Source organism: Acanthisitta chloris, unplaced genomic scaffold (assembly GCF_000695815.1).
Source record: "Acanthisitta chloris isolate BGI_N310 unplaced genomic scaffold, ASM69581v1 scaffold4717, whole genome shotgun sequence".
NCBI lineage: Eukaryota > Metazoa > Chordata > Aves > Passeriformes > Acanthisittidae > Acanthisitta > Acanthisitta chloris.
Window position 1 is genome coordinate 7,432 of NW_008680776.1, and position 15,808 is coordinate 23,239.

At 43.7% G+C, this 15,808-nt stretch overlaps 1 protein-coding gene across 1 annotated transcript in view; it reads left to right on the forward strand.

Annotated features, from left to right (window-relative positions):
- Window positions 1-13,572, forward strand: part of WDR86 (WD repeat domain 86) — a gene marked incomplete at its 5' end in the record, with an annotated part of 20,997 nt that extends 7,425 nt beyond the window's left edge. Inside the window, 3 exons of the mRNA XM_009077815.1 lie at window positions 6,813-6,948; window positions 11,748-11,851; window positions 13,354-13,572. Of these exons, the coding sequence (XP_009076063.1) occupies window positions 6,813-6,948; window positions 11,748-11,851; window positions 13,354-13,572 (459 nt within the window). The remainder of the gene's footprint in view (window positions 1-6,812; window positions 6,949-11,747; window positions 11,852-13,353) is intronic.
- Between the last annotated feature and the right edge of the window lie 2,236 nt (window positions 13,573-15,808).

A 15,808-nucleotide genomic window follows, 5' to 3' on the forward strand; every position in this document is an offset into this window, starting at 1 on the left:
TTAGGTCTGGCCTGTTCCAGTTGTCTCCCATTACTTTCCAGTAAATACCAATAGTGTTGCTGTAGCAGTGAATGGAAATTCCTGGAGCTTCTTGGAGGAGATTTTTGGGTAGATGGCCATAAAGCAGCACACCCATGTTTTCCACCTTGCTTCCTGCAGCACTGGCATGTGGAAAGCAGAGGGATGATGCCATAGGCATGTTCAGATTTTGAATGTTCCTCAGTTGCTCTAAGATCTGCTAGGTGTTGTTGCCAGATAGTGTAAGTGAGAGGAGCCTGAAATCAACTCCGACCTAGCAAGGCAGAACAGGTGTTGGTGAGCTTTGGGCTTTCCCTTTTCCCCTACCCTTGGTGGTTCTGGACAGGGGAGTGAAGAGGGTGAGCTGTTCATGTTCCCCAGGGCTTGTCCTGCTGCCCTGGGGTCAGTTTATTGAAGATGATTTACCAGCTGAACTGACTGCATGTAGTCTGCTGTCAAAGGGGTTCTGCTGCAGGTACCACCTTGTTCTAATGCCACTTTTCTCTTCCTCCCACTATTTAAATTAGACTGGGAAAGAAAACCTTTTGGCAAAACCTATTAGCAGTGGGAATTGTGTCTATGCTAGGTGCTTTGGCAGCATTTATTATTTGACTTTCACAGTCAGGCAAGGTAACTTGCAGTGGAGCAGCCAGAACTCTTCATTCTCTTTCTCCTGCAGTGCATTGATAGCTTGGCAGGCAAGGGACAGCAGCTGTTTTGAGTGCTCCCTCTTCATAGAAGGGCCAATAATGAGATTTTATAGGAAGTGAAAAGCAAGGGTGGGCTGAGTGTAATCACACAGCTCATGCTCATTCTTTCACTTAAAAATTTCAGGCCTGGCTAAAGACCAGTTTTTTGCAATTAATAATCAAACATGCATTTTCCTTACCACGACTGCATGTGACAGGCTGAATAACCCCAACTTAAATATTTACTTGTGTATGGTTTTCTAAATGTCTCCAAAGTGACTTTGCAAACTGTTCACAAGGATTGCTTTGTCCTTTGCTGATTGTTCTGCCTCTGAGTATTTATCGAAACAGTGCTGCCAAAAGCTGGCAGAGAGAAATGATCCAGCTTGGAATTTAGCTTGGATCCTACAGCAAACTTTCTTGTAAGAAAACTCCTTTTTGAAAAACATGAACACCAGTGGGCAAAGTCTTGCTTCTGGTTTCCCGAAAAAGATCCTTTGTTTGGACCATTCCCTTTAGTTGCCTTTTAAAGCTGACTAGAAGAAAGGAATGCTTTGAACAAAACCATTGCCTGAGCTCCGTTGTGCACTTAACTGTTGTGATCACAGGGACAGAAATGTTTTCTTGCCACACCAGTTAAATTAAGTGTACATATTTTTTGGAATTTGTGTTTATATTTGTTGCATCAGAGGATGAAGATCTGAATTAGAGGAATGTGAATGTGTACAGCACCTGTAGAAAAGAAACATGTTTCTAGGGCTATTACTTTGCACTGCAGTAAAGAAGCTGAAAAATGTTCTCTAACAGCCAGACCAGAGTACTCATTCTAGATGGATTCTCAGAAAAAACAAAACAATTTCTTGCCCACAGGGAGTTTGTTAGCTCATTAAAATGAATGTGGTTTGAATGGGATCCTGAAAGTCTTAACTTGTCCGAATGCTTACATAGTTGTAACTTGAGATTAGTCCAAGTTGGTGATTTTTAACTTAGAAGTGGCTGTGGACAGAAGACCCAGCTGGAGACTGTAGGAACACTGACTGTCTTGAGAAGAAAAAGCTGGTGATGGGTATGTGGTTGCTGATGTGAACTCATTCTCAGGTTCCTGGGAACCAGTCTGAGTGCAATGACCTTCAGAAAGAATGTGCCCAGATCTCTTTGGGGAGCCAATTGCCTCTCCTTGGCTGAGGGTTGAATTGTTTCTTAGAGCAAAGTCCATTCCTATAAAGTTGAAATACCTGCTAAGCAGCTCTTTTGTTGATATTTTTTGCATTCTTACAGTTAGGAATTGTCTTAAGATGCTGCACATTTTCAGTTCAGCCAAGCTTGTGTAGCAATAGGGTTGTGATTTTCTTGAGAGACCATCCCTAGACATGATCATTAGGGTTTTTTAATTCAAATTCTGGTGTGTTTGGTGGCTGCAACCAAGTTCAGGCTTGCATAAAACTGGCATTTTTTATTAATGCAACCTGTAACTACTTCAGCATTTACAACTTGTATTTTGCTACTGCTATTACTTTGAAAATCACAAACAATCTGACAGAAATTTTTCATGCAACTGTATATCTCCAATACTTTGGCCTGAGGATTAAGACAAATTTGCTCCATGTATGTGTCTCAGTGTTTCATCTGGTTCAAAGCAAAATCTGTCAGAGTAATGAGAACCAGTAATGGTCCAGAGTTACATATACCAAGGCAGTGATTTTATTTTGCTGTCTGGTTGAGGCTTTAGAACGGGCATCTGACCCTCATCATGTTTTTAATTTTTTTGAAGCTACCTGGGTTTGAAATATCCAGTCAGCCCATTAGTATCTGAGCTGCAAGTCCACTCTGCTACAGATGTCCTTGCCTGGCCATGCTTTTCCATGTCAGGAGCTTTGCTGGGCAGTTAGCCAAAGAACCAAGTGCTCAAAAGCCATCCAAGAAAAATACAGCTTTGGAAATATCACTCCTTCTCTGGGTAGTTGCAGATTGGAATATGTAACTATTTCTAGTGCTCATTTTTAAAGCACCAAGTGTGGGGCTAGCTTGTAAGTGCTTTGGCTAGGGGAACAGTATGTGATGATTATTATTATTATTTTGATTAAATACAGATATTGAAGTGTTGTAGCTTAGGCTGGAGTTGTAAACTAGACCTATCTTTAGTCAAGTGAAGGAGGAGTGATCTCGCCTAGATTGATCTGGCTACAGCTGAGAAAGTTGAACTTGCTGGGGGGAGAAGTAGGGAGTTTTAAGGTGTGATCTGTTTCAGGTGTGCTTCAGGATGAGACGAATTGTACCATAGACCACAGTGACTATGACTACAGGGGTCTATCTTAGCTGTAGAGATCTACACCAATTTAGATGAGATTATGCCTATTATATTGCTAAAGGCAGATCTGATTTGCAACTTCAGCCTGAGCTGATAGCTTGTAATGGCTTTCTCCACTAATAGCCATTTCGTGCTCTGCTTTATAAAAGTACCAAGGAAATGAGAAGCTGTGACAGTCAGAGCCTCCACTGGGTTTTGCTGTTGGCTCAGTCTGTGGCATCTGGTAGGTGTTTAACCTGTTAGTATTTCTGTTTCCATGCAAGGCTGAGAATCCTTTGCTGCTGTGCTCACCTGCTTAAACTGGTGAGGAGAAGGAAGATGTGTTAAAGTGTATTACGGGTCAGCCTGGGTAGCACAGAGGCTTTGAGTTTAATGAAGATGGTTGGTGTGCTGGCCATCCCTGCAGATCTCTGACTGGGCTTCAGAAACCAACCGTATCTGTGGCTGCAGCCAAGGAATTGTGGCCGCCAGATCGAGGGAGGGGATTCTCCTTCTCTATTTCACTCTCATGAGATCCCACCCGTAGTACTGCATCCAGCTCTGGAGTCTTCAGCACAGGAAAGACAAGGAGCTGTTAGAGTGGGTCCAGAGGAGGCCATGAAGATGGTCAGAGGGCTAGAGCACCTCTGCTATGTGAAGGCAAGTGCAGAGAGTTTGGGTCGTTCAGCCTGGAGAAGGCTCTGAGGAGACCTTAGAGCCCCTTCCAGTGCCTGAAAGGGGCTACAAGAGAGCTGGAGAGGGACTTTTTACAAAGGACATGGAGTGATGGGACAAGGGGGAATGGCTTTAAACTAATAGAGAGTAGGTTTAATTAGATATTAGGAAGAAATTCTTTACTGTGAGGGTAGTGAGGCACTGAAACACACTGCCCAGAGAAGCTGTGGCTGCCCCAGCCCTGGGACTGTTCAAGGCCAGGTTGGATGGGGCTTGGAGCAACCTGATCTCTAGTGGGAGGTGTCCCTGCCCATGGCAGGGGGGTTGGAACTAGGTGTTCTTTAAAGTCCCTTCCAACCCAAGCCATTCTGTGATTCTATGGCTCTTACAATCCTGATGCTATAAATTACCTGATTAAGCCCACATCATTTAATACCTTTTTATATCTAGCATATTAGCAAATGTAGGCAAGTTGCAGCTCTTCTATTTCACTCTGGCAATTATACACCCACTTAAATGTAGAGACGAAGCAGCATAACCTAATGTACCATTAATGCAGAGTGGCATTTACCTTCAGGAGGTTATAACTTAGTTTTTTTCCCCTGTTCTTTGGGTGAGTTGATGCTGCTAGCAAGATGGCTGAAAAAGAAATGCCATGACTTGGCCAAGAACCACACAGCAGGATCTCAACTCGAAGCATTCTCTTCCATTGAGTAGGTGCAGCATGACAGTGCCCTTCAGGCCTGTTCAGGATGGCCTGGAAATGAGAAGTCAGGTTACTTTCCTCAGGCTGTGTGGCTCTTGGTTTTTGTCAGTGCTGCTGGTCATTTCTTCTCTTTCCTCACTGAGATGCAGTATTAATGCTGTTGCTAAAACAGCTTAAAAGTGATAGGAAGTGACATTTCAAAATGCTGCTGGCTTTTAACCGTGGTTTGTGTTTTACAGTCTCCTGGTGTTTAGCTATGAAACCTGTCCCGTGGGCCCAGTCCTGTGGGTAGGAAGTGTGGAATGCCCTGCTCCAGCTGGGCTGGTGGGAGCCTCTTGGTCTGCCTGCATACATTTCTCACCATATGCTTTGTATCTTAAAGCACCTTTTGTTTCATGTTGCAACACAGCGCAAATGTTGTTTTGCAAAAAGCTCACTTGTGATGCCTCTTGGAATGGGGTGATGCCTGTTTTGGAAAGGGTGATTTCTTTTTGGAATGGGAGTGAGATGGAAGAGCCTGAAAAATACTCCAACCTTACAGATACTGAGAGTGCAAAGAATGGGGACTGAAGGTTATAATTATCTAAGGTGACAGAATAACCAGATCCTTAAAGGTGTCCTAAGAGCAAGACCCATGCCAAGCTGATCTGTCATTTGTTGTGCAGTTGGTTTCCTGGAGATATCTGAGAAGCCTCAGGGGTTAGTGCACTGCTGGTCATTTGAACCTTTTGATCTGTTTGTTTGTGGGGCAGACAAGGTATCATTACTCCTTATGCAAATTCCATCTCTTGGCCAGAGGTTAGGGTTCTCCCTCCTGTCTCTTTGATGCAGAGGTTGTTGCAAGTCCTTGACACTTACCTGGAGCTGCAGCCGTGTCCTGCTGATGAGCATGTGGTGACTCCTGCCTGCATTGCACTGCCTTCAGGTGGCAGGTGTTGGGCCAGAGCTCTGCTCGGAGGAGTGTGCAGTGTAACAATGGCCATGAAAAGCTTTTGTTTGATTTCATCAGACAGAGAATGCCAGATTTTTCTCTGCGCTGTGGAGTTTTTCCTTGCTGAGCTTCCAGACTTTATATGGTTTGTTTACTGTGTATTGGCTAGTTTATAGTCTTGCACAGGTCAGTCATTTTCTCTCTGTCTCAGTATCCCAACTGCAATCCTTCCTTTCGTCATGCTCTGCCGTGTCTGTGTGGAATGAAACCCACTCTCCCCACCAATGAGTTCTCACAATGCACAGGATGACTGGTGCAACGAGGCATGATTCTTTGGGGTTGTTAGGCAGAGTTGCTCTAAACACACGGTGGAAGACAACCTGACTGAAGATGTTTAAAAATGGTGTCTCCAACATAAGAAGGGCATGAAACTGTTGGAGCAAGTCCAGAGGAGAGCCATGAAGTTGATAAGAGGATTGGAGCCCCTCTCCTAGTAAGACAGGCTGAGAAAGTTGGGGCTGTTCAGCCTGGAGAAGGTTGCATGGAGACCTCATACTTCCAGTATCTGAAGGGCCCACAGAGAAGCTGGAGAGGGACTCTTTGTTAGGAACTGTAATAATAGGACAAGGAGTAATGGGTATAAATTGAAAGAGGGGAAAATTAGGCTGGATGTTAGGAAGAAATTCTTTACTGTGAGGGTGGTGAGACACTGGAACAGGTTGCCCAGGTAGGTTGTGGATGCCCCAACCCTAGCAGTGTTTAAAGCCAGGTTGGATAAAGCCTTGAGCAGCCTGCTCTGGTGGGTGATGTCCCTGCCCATGGCAGGGGGGGTTGGCACTACCTGATCTCTAAGGTCCATTCCAATCCCTTAACATTATATGAATAAAATCCTGTGTAAGGGTGGATAATTATTTAATCATTCAGCAACAGTGTCTAAAAAGACTAGCGGGAATGCAGATACAGAACCATTTCAAGGAAGAGTTAAGAGTTTCCAAATCCTGACCTTGTGCAGAGTGACCATACTAAATATAAACCCTGCTTTATGGTGTGTCGGATTTTATTTTTAATGTACTTTTTTTTTGTTACTCAGAATTGTTCTGAAATTTTTGTTGCAATTAAAACTTACAGTCTGATAAGAGTTCATATCAAACATGATTTGCAGAAACTATACTGCTGGGGTTTTTTTGAGGCTGTAATAATGTAACTAATTATGGAAGGAGGGTTGTTAAGCTCACTGGGTTCCTGCCTGCTTGCACCAGGAGATGGGCTCAGTTTTTATATTGTGAAAGCTGGGAGCTGTTTTTAAGGCTGAAGTCAATTGAAGATGTGATCGTGAAGAACACAAGGTTGGTTTGCTCACCATCCCTCTGTTTCAAGGTGCAGCTGTTGCTCTTTGTAACAGGCTGTGGAGTTGGAACCCGTGACTTAGGATGAGTCACTGCAGTGCAGCTCTCTCATGAATGTGCCTGAGAGATGATTGTTGATGTCTTTTTCTCTTCCCTTCAGCTAGTGAATCGGCACTTGTATTCGGGCAGCGCGGACAGGACAGTGAAGTGCTGGTTAGTAGACACTGGGGAGCGAATCCAAACGTACAAGGCTCACAAACACAGCGTTAGCACTTTGAAATACCACGCTGGGATCTGTAAGTTGCCTTTCCTATATTCAGCAATCCTTTTCCTCGTTTGTCTTTGATCGAAGGTTGTCAATAGAGAATAATTCGAAGCCTTGTGAATTTGTCACTTTTTTCAACTCCAGCATGTTTATGTTCAGTATTAAACTTTGCTGCACTACTCCATGTGGGAAGCTTAGATCTTCCGTCCATTTTCCACCTCCCTCTTCTCACAAATGGAGAGGCAGTTGCTTTATTTCTGTTATCAAGGGAAGTGGCTAAATCCTGATCTGCCTGTGGGTTGTTTGTGTAGCCGTGGTATTACCTCACTAGTCTGGTGTCTGTCACCTGCTTCTGCTGCACACTGGGGGACAGCAAGTGCTGCTGCTGGATGTGCAGCACTGTGCCTGCCTCTGCTGCCTTGTAGGTACATGTAATGGACTGTCCTAAACCAGAATCACATCTCAGGTGCTCACTGCTTCTTTCTAAGTTAGGCCTTCTGTTCAGACCCTGATCGACTCCTAGACTCATTTTCTACAAGTTCTTTTCCCATTATCTGGCCTCGTTCAGGTATTTGTTTCCCAAACCACCTTTGTGCAATAGCCAAGCAGTGCTTGCCTTACTAATGCTCAGGATTCAGTTCCCCTACTTTCAGTCCTCCTGTTTATAGTAGTTTCTGTACAGAAGTGTCTATTGCTGACATAACAGTATATTCTGAATGTCAAATCTCCCTCATTAAATCCCTCTCTGTGATGGCTTTCCTTCTGCATGTCACCTGTTTCTGGGTTTGGGTTGCAAGACAGCAGCTCTGTTTTTATCAGTGAACCTCTCTCTATGCCATCCTGGTCTTATCCTGCCACTGATGTCAGACCTGATGTGCTTTCATTTGCTTCCCAAACAAGAACTGTCTTTCAGGGTAACCAGGATGGCCGTGGCTGTCTTAAGCTAATCTAGACATTTGCAACACTCTGCTGATTTTGATTTCTGTACTTCAGCTATGAAGTGAACATGTAACACCAAATGAATGGTTGCTATCTGGGCCTTGATCTCTCTTTTGGCAGATTGTTGGTGTGATGGTGATAAATGGCTGACAGCTGCAAGATGGCACACGTTAGCAGAGAGTGATACCTGCACAGGCAGGTTACAGTTTAGTGGCAGTTGTCTGGCACCAACCTTGCCATGGCTGACTGAATACATTTATAACCCAGTAACTGAATCGATTTCTTAATTGTGTTAGGAAATTTCATGTGTTACCAAGCCCAGGGGCAGGTTTTGATCTTAGCCAGGAAGCCTTTTTTTGGTCTTCTTTCAGCATGAGAGCCCCAGCAATACTTTTCTCCATTAAAATATGTTAACAGTGTTTGCAGTTATTACAGCTCTCTTCATGCTTGTTGCAGAACTGCCCCACTCTCCCCTACCTGCAGGTTATAATTTCTGCTGATTTCAGCTTCTGCAGTTGGCTAGAAGGCTGAAATGGAAGGGGAAAGGGTCTGAGCCTGTGTTGCACCCTGAAGTTATTATTGTTTCAAGATGCAGACAGGTAGAGCAAGGAACCAAAAAGTGTAATCCAGGATGAACACTGGCAGACAAAGTACTGATGATTGTGTATTTGTGTTTTCCCTCTTTTAATTGTAAGAACACAACCAAAACACTGAATTCATCAAGACTAGCCAAGGTGAGAAGACAGTGCTAGGCTGATGTTGGCCTGATCCAGCGAGGATCTGTCTGGGTGGGAGATGGACAGTATCTTCTTCTTAATGAGACCTCCAGAAATGCATTTTTTCATTGTTGTTCCTACTTTTCATGCACCAAGTGTAGAGTTAACCAGACTAAACCCACCATAAAGAAAGTTTAGGCTCAAACAAAATTTTCATTATCTCATGCCACCCCCTTCAGTTCTGCAGCTTTCTCTCTCTTCCCCCTCATTCTACCACCGTGTCCCTGCCACACACATTCATTAACTTTCCATAACACTCCTCTTTTTTCCCCCCCCTTAAAATACAGGCAATATTGCTGCATTTAGTCCAACCTGCGAAGAACATCCTGATAGTGTGACAGAAGTGTTCATGGAGTTATTTTAGATCTTATTTTAAATTAAATGCAAAAATACTAAGAGTATCAAATGGGGAGAATTGAATTGTTCCACCTGAAGGGTAGAAAAAATGTCCTGGAAAAATATTAGAGACTTGTTCAAATAGAATTTAGATGCATTTTAATGCTTGAAAGGGGAAATTTTCCCTTAAAAATGAATTTACATATTATGATTGCTTGCATTACTGTAATAATTGGTCACTCATTTATACAGCATCTAATGGATTTTTTTTCAATTAGAATTACAAAGCCATGTTCACTGAATACAGATGCTGGAGCTAGTGTAGCTTAAAGTTCTAGCTGTTCACCTGGGACAGATCAGAACTGTCTTTCAAATATGTGGAGAAAATTCTTCAATAAAAATGATGTTTTGTTATGGTTTATGTCACACTTGCACCAATGCAAAATCATGGAAAAAATCTCAGCCAAGAAGTGGTAACTTTCTGTTAGAAGATCTTAATTCCAATACTTTCTCTCTGATCCAAAGGCTCATTGCTCATTTTGGATCCAAGTATCTAAAGGCTCATTGCTCCAAACAGTTTATGGTCTAAATAAGAAAACAGAGTAGAAGAATGAGAGGGAAAAATGTGTGTTTCCAAAATGGCTTTATAGTGTACAGGGAGTACAGACAGATCTGAGAACTATGTTTAAATCATCAGAATATGTTTCCAGTGGCTTTCCTCAGTCTGCTTGTGTAACTAATAGCATGGGGAATATTACAGCTGGTTCTCAATCTAATTTACTTAACAATATGTTGATTATTCATCTCTTGCAATATGTGCAGTCATTTAAATTTTAATGTGGTTTATATCTTTTTGCAAAAAATCCAAGGGAATGTTTAAAAACTGTTCTCCCTCTCAAGAGCCTGTGAAATTTAGGTAAAAACCTAAAATTAACTGTTGGGTTTTGTTGTTGTTTATTTCACAGGTGGTATATATAAGCATATATTTAAATGCTAAATCTGGGTTAGATCAACAGCTCTTCTTTGAAAGTCAGAGGTGCAAAGAAACTTCCTAAATCCAGAGTGACAGTTCAAAAGACACTAAGGGTGTCTGTCAAATGCAGAATCCTCATAGCAATAGCTCAAGTAAACTGACAGCTGCTTAGTGGAAACAGCTCTTAATTGGTTCCTACTCTCTGACTGTGTGTAATAGAGCTAAGTGTTTTCCATTCACTGGAAAAAATCAGTACCTTGTTCCCTGCTTTACATCATTGTTACTCGTTTGCAGAATGGGGTACAATGCTTTGTTCAGGATTGTGCTGCCAATTGAATTTATAGTGGCCCCTCTAAAATGACATTGATTTTCCACATCCAGATGTTTGTTGGAGGTGAGCCCAGGAGGTGCCCATCTTCCTGCTGTTTCGTTTGAAGTAGGAAAGCTGATGGCAGTACAGAGCCTGTTCTCTCATCTCTTCGTGTTGTCCTGAATTTCCTGCTGTGATAATTTCCTCACCTCTTTAGAGATTCAGTCCCTGACATCTCCCAAAAGATAAGGAATCTGTTGTCTTCAGGCACTTCGGTTTTGTGAAAATCTTTCACTGCTAGTCTTTTGGTAAAGACATGAAATGCAAGAAGCAGTGAATATATTGCTTTTTGCAGCTCTGAAATATTTATCTCTGGATAAACTTGAGGAGTTTGGGTTACCTGAAGGAAAGCAAATGTTAATAAAGAGAGTTTGTAACCTTTAAAGCACAGAAATAGGCTCCTTTCTGGGCATATTGCTATGTACAAAGTCTAAATATTCAACACTGCCTTACAGTTTCTGCACGCAGCAATTCTGGGGATCTGGTGTGAAGATCTTGAAGTGCTGAGAAATTGTTCTTTGAACATGTTAAGATACCCTAAGGAAAACTGATGAACTGCCAAAATTCCTGGTCATGCTCAATTTACTTACCCCCTCCCCTCTTGCAGCACATGTACAATGCAGCACATAGAAATCAAGAGTTACAGCCAAACCCCTCAAATGATTCTGTGCTGTACTGAAATAAAGATTATAGAGCCTTGAATCACATAAAGGCTCTACTGCTTGCAAAAATCCTGAGCTACAGGATTGAGCTGAAGAAATCTATCACCCCTGAAAGAATTTCTAAAGCTGCCTACACATGGCTCTCACCTCTGAGGACAGAAGGTTTAACTGTGGTATTTCAGCAAGAGACAGCCCTACCTACTGTTGTTGAAAATGGAAGCAAAAACATGGTATGTTTTAATGATGCTAAGGCCAAATTCATACCATTAGTATGAGAGAGGGTAATGCTGTGCCTGTGGTTTGGAGCTTCCCTGTACAGATGCATCCGATGCTTGGTGCAGCAGCAGAAGTGATGGAGATAGTGTAGTAGTGAATGGAAACCTGGGAGCAACTGTGGCAGAACAAATGGAAGGCTTATAGGAAATCCTTAAAACCAGACTTGAGATAAATTGCCTGCTTAGAATTACTGAGGCAAGTTTAGGCAGGGAGATATCCACGGAAGAGAAGAGCAGAAATAGGTATTTGAAGCGTGTGTGGAGTGAAATGCTGGTGTGTGTAGGAACTTCAGGCTTAAGACAGTTCAGTGTTTAGAAAAATACAACTGAAAACGATCATGCTGGGGTCAGCAAAATGGAAATGATCTGAACTGCTTTATCTGAGGAGAGAATCAAGCCTAAAAATGGTATGTCATGCTCCTTTGTGGGTACATGAAGTGACCTCACATGGCTGCTCACATCTGGCTGTGCTGTGCTGTGCTGTGTGGTTGTGTTGCAGTGTTCACAGGAAGTGGTGATGCCTGTGCAAGAGCTTTCAATTCCAGGAGTGGAGTCCTGCAGAAGATCTTCCGAGGACACAAGTTCATCATCAACTGTATCCAGGTCAGGAAGGTGTTTCTTTGCTGGGATTTCTCCCTTGTGATTGCCCCTCATTTTTTGGGGGGGAATTGGTGTGGTTAGCTGCTCTGTGTGTCTTGGATTGGATGTTGCTCCAGGATAAGGCTTGAATATTTCATATGTAATTTTAGGAAAGCTTGTTAATAATAAGTGAAAGCACAGAATGAGTCCCAAGGACAGCCCCGTGCCTGTGACTGACCCACATCCTATCAGGCAGAGGGAGGAGTCTCTGCCACTGGGTTAAAAATTTTCTAAAAGTTAATGAAGCTCCTGAAAAGTTGTTTGCATTTTGTCTTGGCACAAGTGAGACTGGCATTTAAAAGTTAAGAGGAGGAACTAGTAATCCTTGGTGGCTGTGCAAAGACCATAGAACCACAGGATGATTTGGGTTGGAAGGGACCTTGAAGATCACCTAGTTCCAATCCCCTGCTGTGGGCAGGGACACCTTCCACTAGACCAGGTTGTTCAGAGCTCCAGCCAACCTGACCTTGAACACTTTCAAGGATGGGAGATCCACAAAAAAATTCCACATCTCCCTGCTTCAGGATCTCAGAAAAAGCTGCATGCAGGATGAGGATTTTGATTAACAATGTGAGACACTGTCAGTATTTCTGTCAGCCTGACAGTCAAAAGAAAAAAGGAGATAAAATTCCTTTTGGAGTTGATCCCAAGCACAGAAAGTTGTGCAAGTGGCTGATTGGTCTTAAACTGCAAACTCCTGAGTACTGAGCAGTAGGTTCTGTAGCAGTCACCTGGACGTGTTTGGGTGGTAACTCTGGGCAGATCAAAGTATTGACAAAGACCAAAGGTTGGATTTTTTGTAGTTTTGGTTTTTTAGATTTATTTGCTAAGTGTACAGACAAAAACTCCTGGGAAGAGACAGGACCAAGAAGTGGTGAGGAGGCTGTGGTTGTGTGGTGCTTCACATAAGCCAGAGTGCCAGTGGGATGGTGGCTGTCACTGCCCACCTCTGGTGTCTGAGAGCACCTGTGGGAGACAGACTGACAGTTCATTACTGCAGTTTTGGAAGAACAACAGTGTCTGAAGGAGGAACCATACCTATAACTTACTGCAAAGGAAGAAGGGAAGCGAGAAGTGCAGCATCCCTGAACACCCTGCTGTCCACTGGTGCTGATTTTGATGCCTCCTTAAGCTCAACATCAAAACCAGCAGTTTGAAACAAGCACAGAAATCCCCAGCTACAGCCTACATTGGGTTTAGTTCCCTATTGCTTTTCTAGTGGGTCTGGGTTATAAATAACTCCTGCTGTTTATGTTTTATGGCTCTGTGAAGTGGCTGAGAAATGAGTCCTGACTTGGTAATGTCTCATCCCACTTCAGCAGCTTTTGTGATAATTTATCCTGGCTCTTGCGCTGAGCTCAGGCCTGAAGTGTTGGGATCAAGCTGTTTGCTCTGATTTTTGACAGTTTGATTGTGCTGAATCCGAGCTGCATGATTTGGAATTAAGTGTGATCCTGTTGTTCCAGGTCCACAATGAGTTGCTCTACACAGCTTCCCACGACGGCACACTAAGGATTTGGGACATCCGGGGAATATGCAAGAGAAATAAGCGGCGTTTGAAGAAGGAGAGGTCTGTCCAGGGCAGGAGCTCACAGAAGGGAAGTCTGTCTCGTCTCTTCAATAATAAAGTTGGCTGTATGGTACAGCAGGAGAATGGGGAACACGAAGCTGTTGAACTAATGTGACTGTCCAGAACAGGCTTTCTGTCAGTGACCAAATCTGAACCTTTTGTCTTCTGCACCACTGTGCCCATGTAAACCAGAACTTGGAAAGAAATGGGAAGATGCTTTGTTTGAACCTCTTTGTCAGAAGTCAGGATTCTCTGTGACTACCAGATGGACTTAAGTCAGATCCTGTAGCTGCAGATTGAGTGAGATGAGCAGCTCTGGGGGCAGGAGGGAGGGCAGTGTGGTTCAGGGGAGTGTGTGTGCAATCAGGAACTTTCCTTATGACTGCTTGTTTCAGTTCCCTTGCACACTTCTGCCTGTCCAGTGTGTAATGAGGAATGTTTTGCCCTGTGTCTGTCGCCCTCTCACACGACTCCTGCTCAGCCAGATGTGGCAGTGAAAGGTGCCTTGCAACAGGGCTACAAATTCCATCCTCCCAGCTGGCCTAAGGGTCAGCCATTGGCTGCAGAGGCCAATGCAGGATGGTTTTGCTCAGTAGCAGGAGGTTAAAGCAGACTGGACACCTCTCTGGGAAGCTGGGAGTAGCAAGACAGAAATTAAATTTTTTTTAACAGAATACAAGCCAGAGGACAAGCTAAACCTCAGCTCTCTCGAACCAAGGTCAGCTGTTTGCCAAGGCACAGCAGTTCTCCTCCTCCCAGCAACCTAAAGGGTCTTTTTTTACCTTTTATGATCTCACCCCTCAGCAGAGGAAGCATCAATGGCTTCACATGTGTCTTCTGTCAGCTGCCAGGGGTGTGTGCTCCCAGTCACCTGTGTCTCCTGGGCATGGATCCCCAGGGGGCAGCTCCTGCTGGACTCCTCCAAAGGGTCTTACCTTGGCATGGCCGAAGTTGGAAGGTGGTGTGACTACACCACCTCTGTGGGCAGCCTGGTCTGCTGCTGGGCTGACCTCACAGGGGGAAAGGTTTTCCTTATACCCACTGGGAATGTCAAATTGTGTTTTTCAAAGAGGAAAGCAAAACAGGATGTACTGGGTGTGCTCTAAATGTGTTGCCTTTTCTTCTTCCAAGGCTGTGTCTTGCTAGGCCAACAGTAGCCTTGGATAGGCAAATTCAAGAGAAGTTGTCCCAGTCTTTTTCCAGGTTCATCCCTCTCTGATAACCACTGAGCCATGAATTAACAAGCATTCTTATATTTTTCTATTTGCAGATATAAGTCTTTGTAGAACCAGTACAAAAATATCTAACCACATGTTTTTATTTTTATGGCTTTATTTATTCTGTACTACAGCAAGATAAAAATGCTGTAATCCTTTTTTAGAACGGATTAATAAACATGTGGCATCTACAGACAACTGACTAGTTTTTATTTTTGTCTCATTTAGAGGGGGGTTGGCTGCTTCCAGCTGCACAACAGCTAAGAATTGATAGAAAAATGGGGAAAAAACCCCCGCATAAATGTTTCCAAAAGTATCTTGCCTTCTCCTCACTGCTGGGGCTGGAGTCAGGGAGTCAGATGGGTGTGGAGCCTCTCACCAGTCTGCCAGAGCTCAGTTCCCCTACCCCAGGGAGTGAGCAGCCACAAAACAAAGCACAGACTTCAGGGAAAGCAGGGACAACAAAGAGCCACGTGTGTGCTGTTTCAGCCCTGGGGGCACTGAAGACTCCTACTCTGACACTGTGCAGTGTACCCTGCTCCCACCTTTACTGCTGAGCAGCTTTGGCACTTCTTTCCTGGCAGGTTTCCACATCTAGTAGGAAACAGCATTTTAATTATGCGAAATGTCTACCACGAGAGACTAATTTGGGAGGTCATCTGCATCATGCACACTTAATTCCACTGGAAAGCTCTCAGTGCAGTCGTGGTGGGTCAGTGTTGGCCCTGTGAGACATGTTTATGAGATGGTGGCTGCTGGGTGATGGCTTGCCACGCACCTGACTTTCTTTGTATTTTGCTTCTGACAACACTAAGTAGGAGGCCTTGAGGAGATGGATAGAGTTCCCCAGATCACCTGGGCTGTAGTTCTTGTTTAAAACTTTGCACACAGTGTGTTAGACACCAGAGCTTATCTGGCCATATAGCAGCTGCACATGCAATCAACAGACAGATCTCAAAGAGTGGAAGTAATGAGTCATTACCACTTCTGCCTGTTCTAAACATATCACAGTGCGTCCAAATACATGGCCAGAATTAACTGGCAACTCTTAGCCAATGCCTCTTGCCCTGCTGATCACTTAAAACTGCACATGCAGTTACTCGGGGGCAGCACTGGCAGAATTACATCATTGAT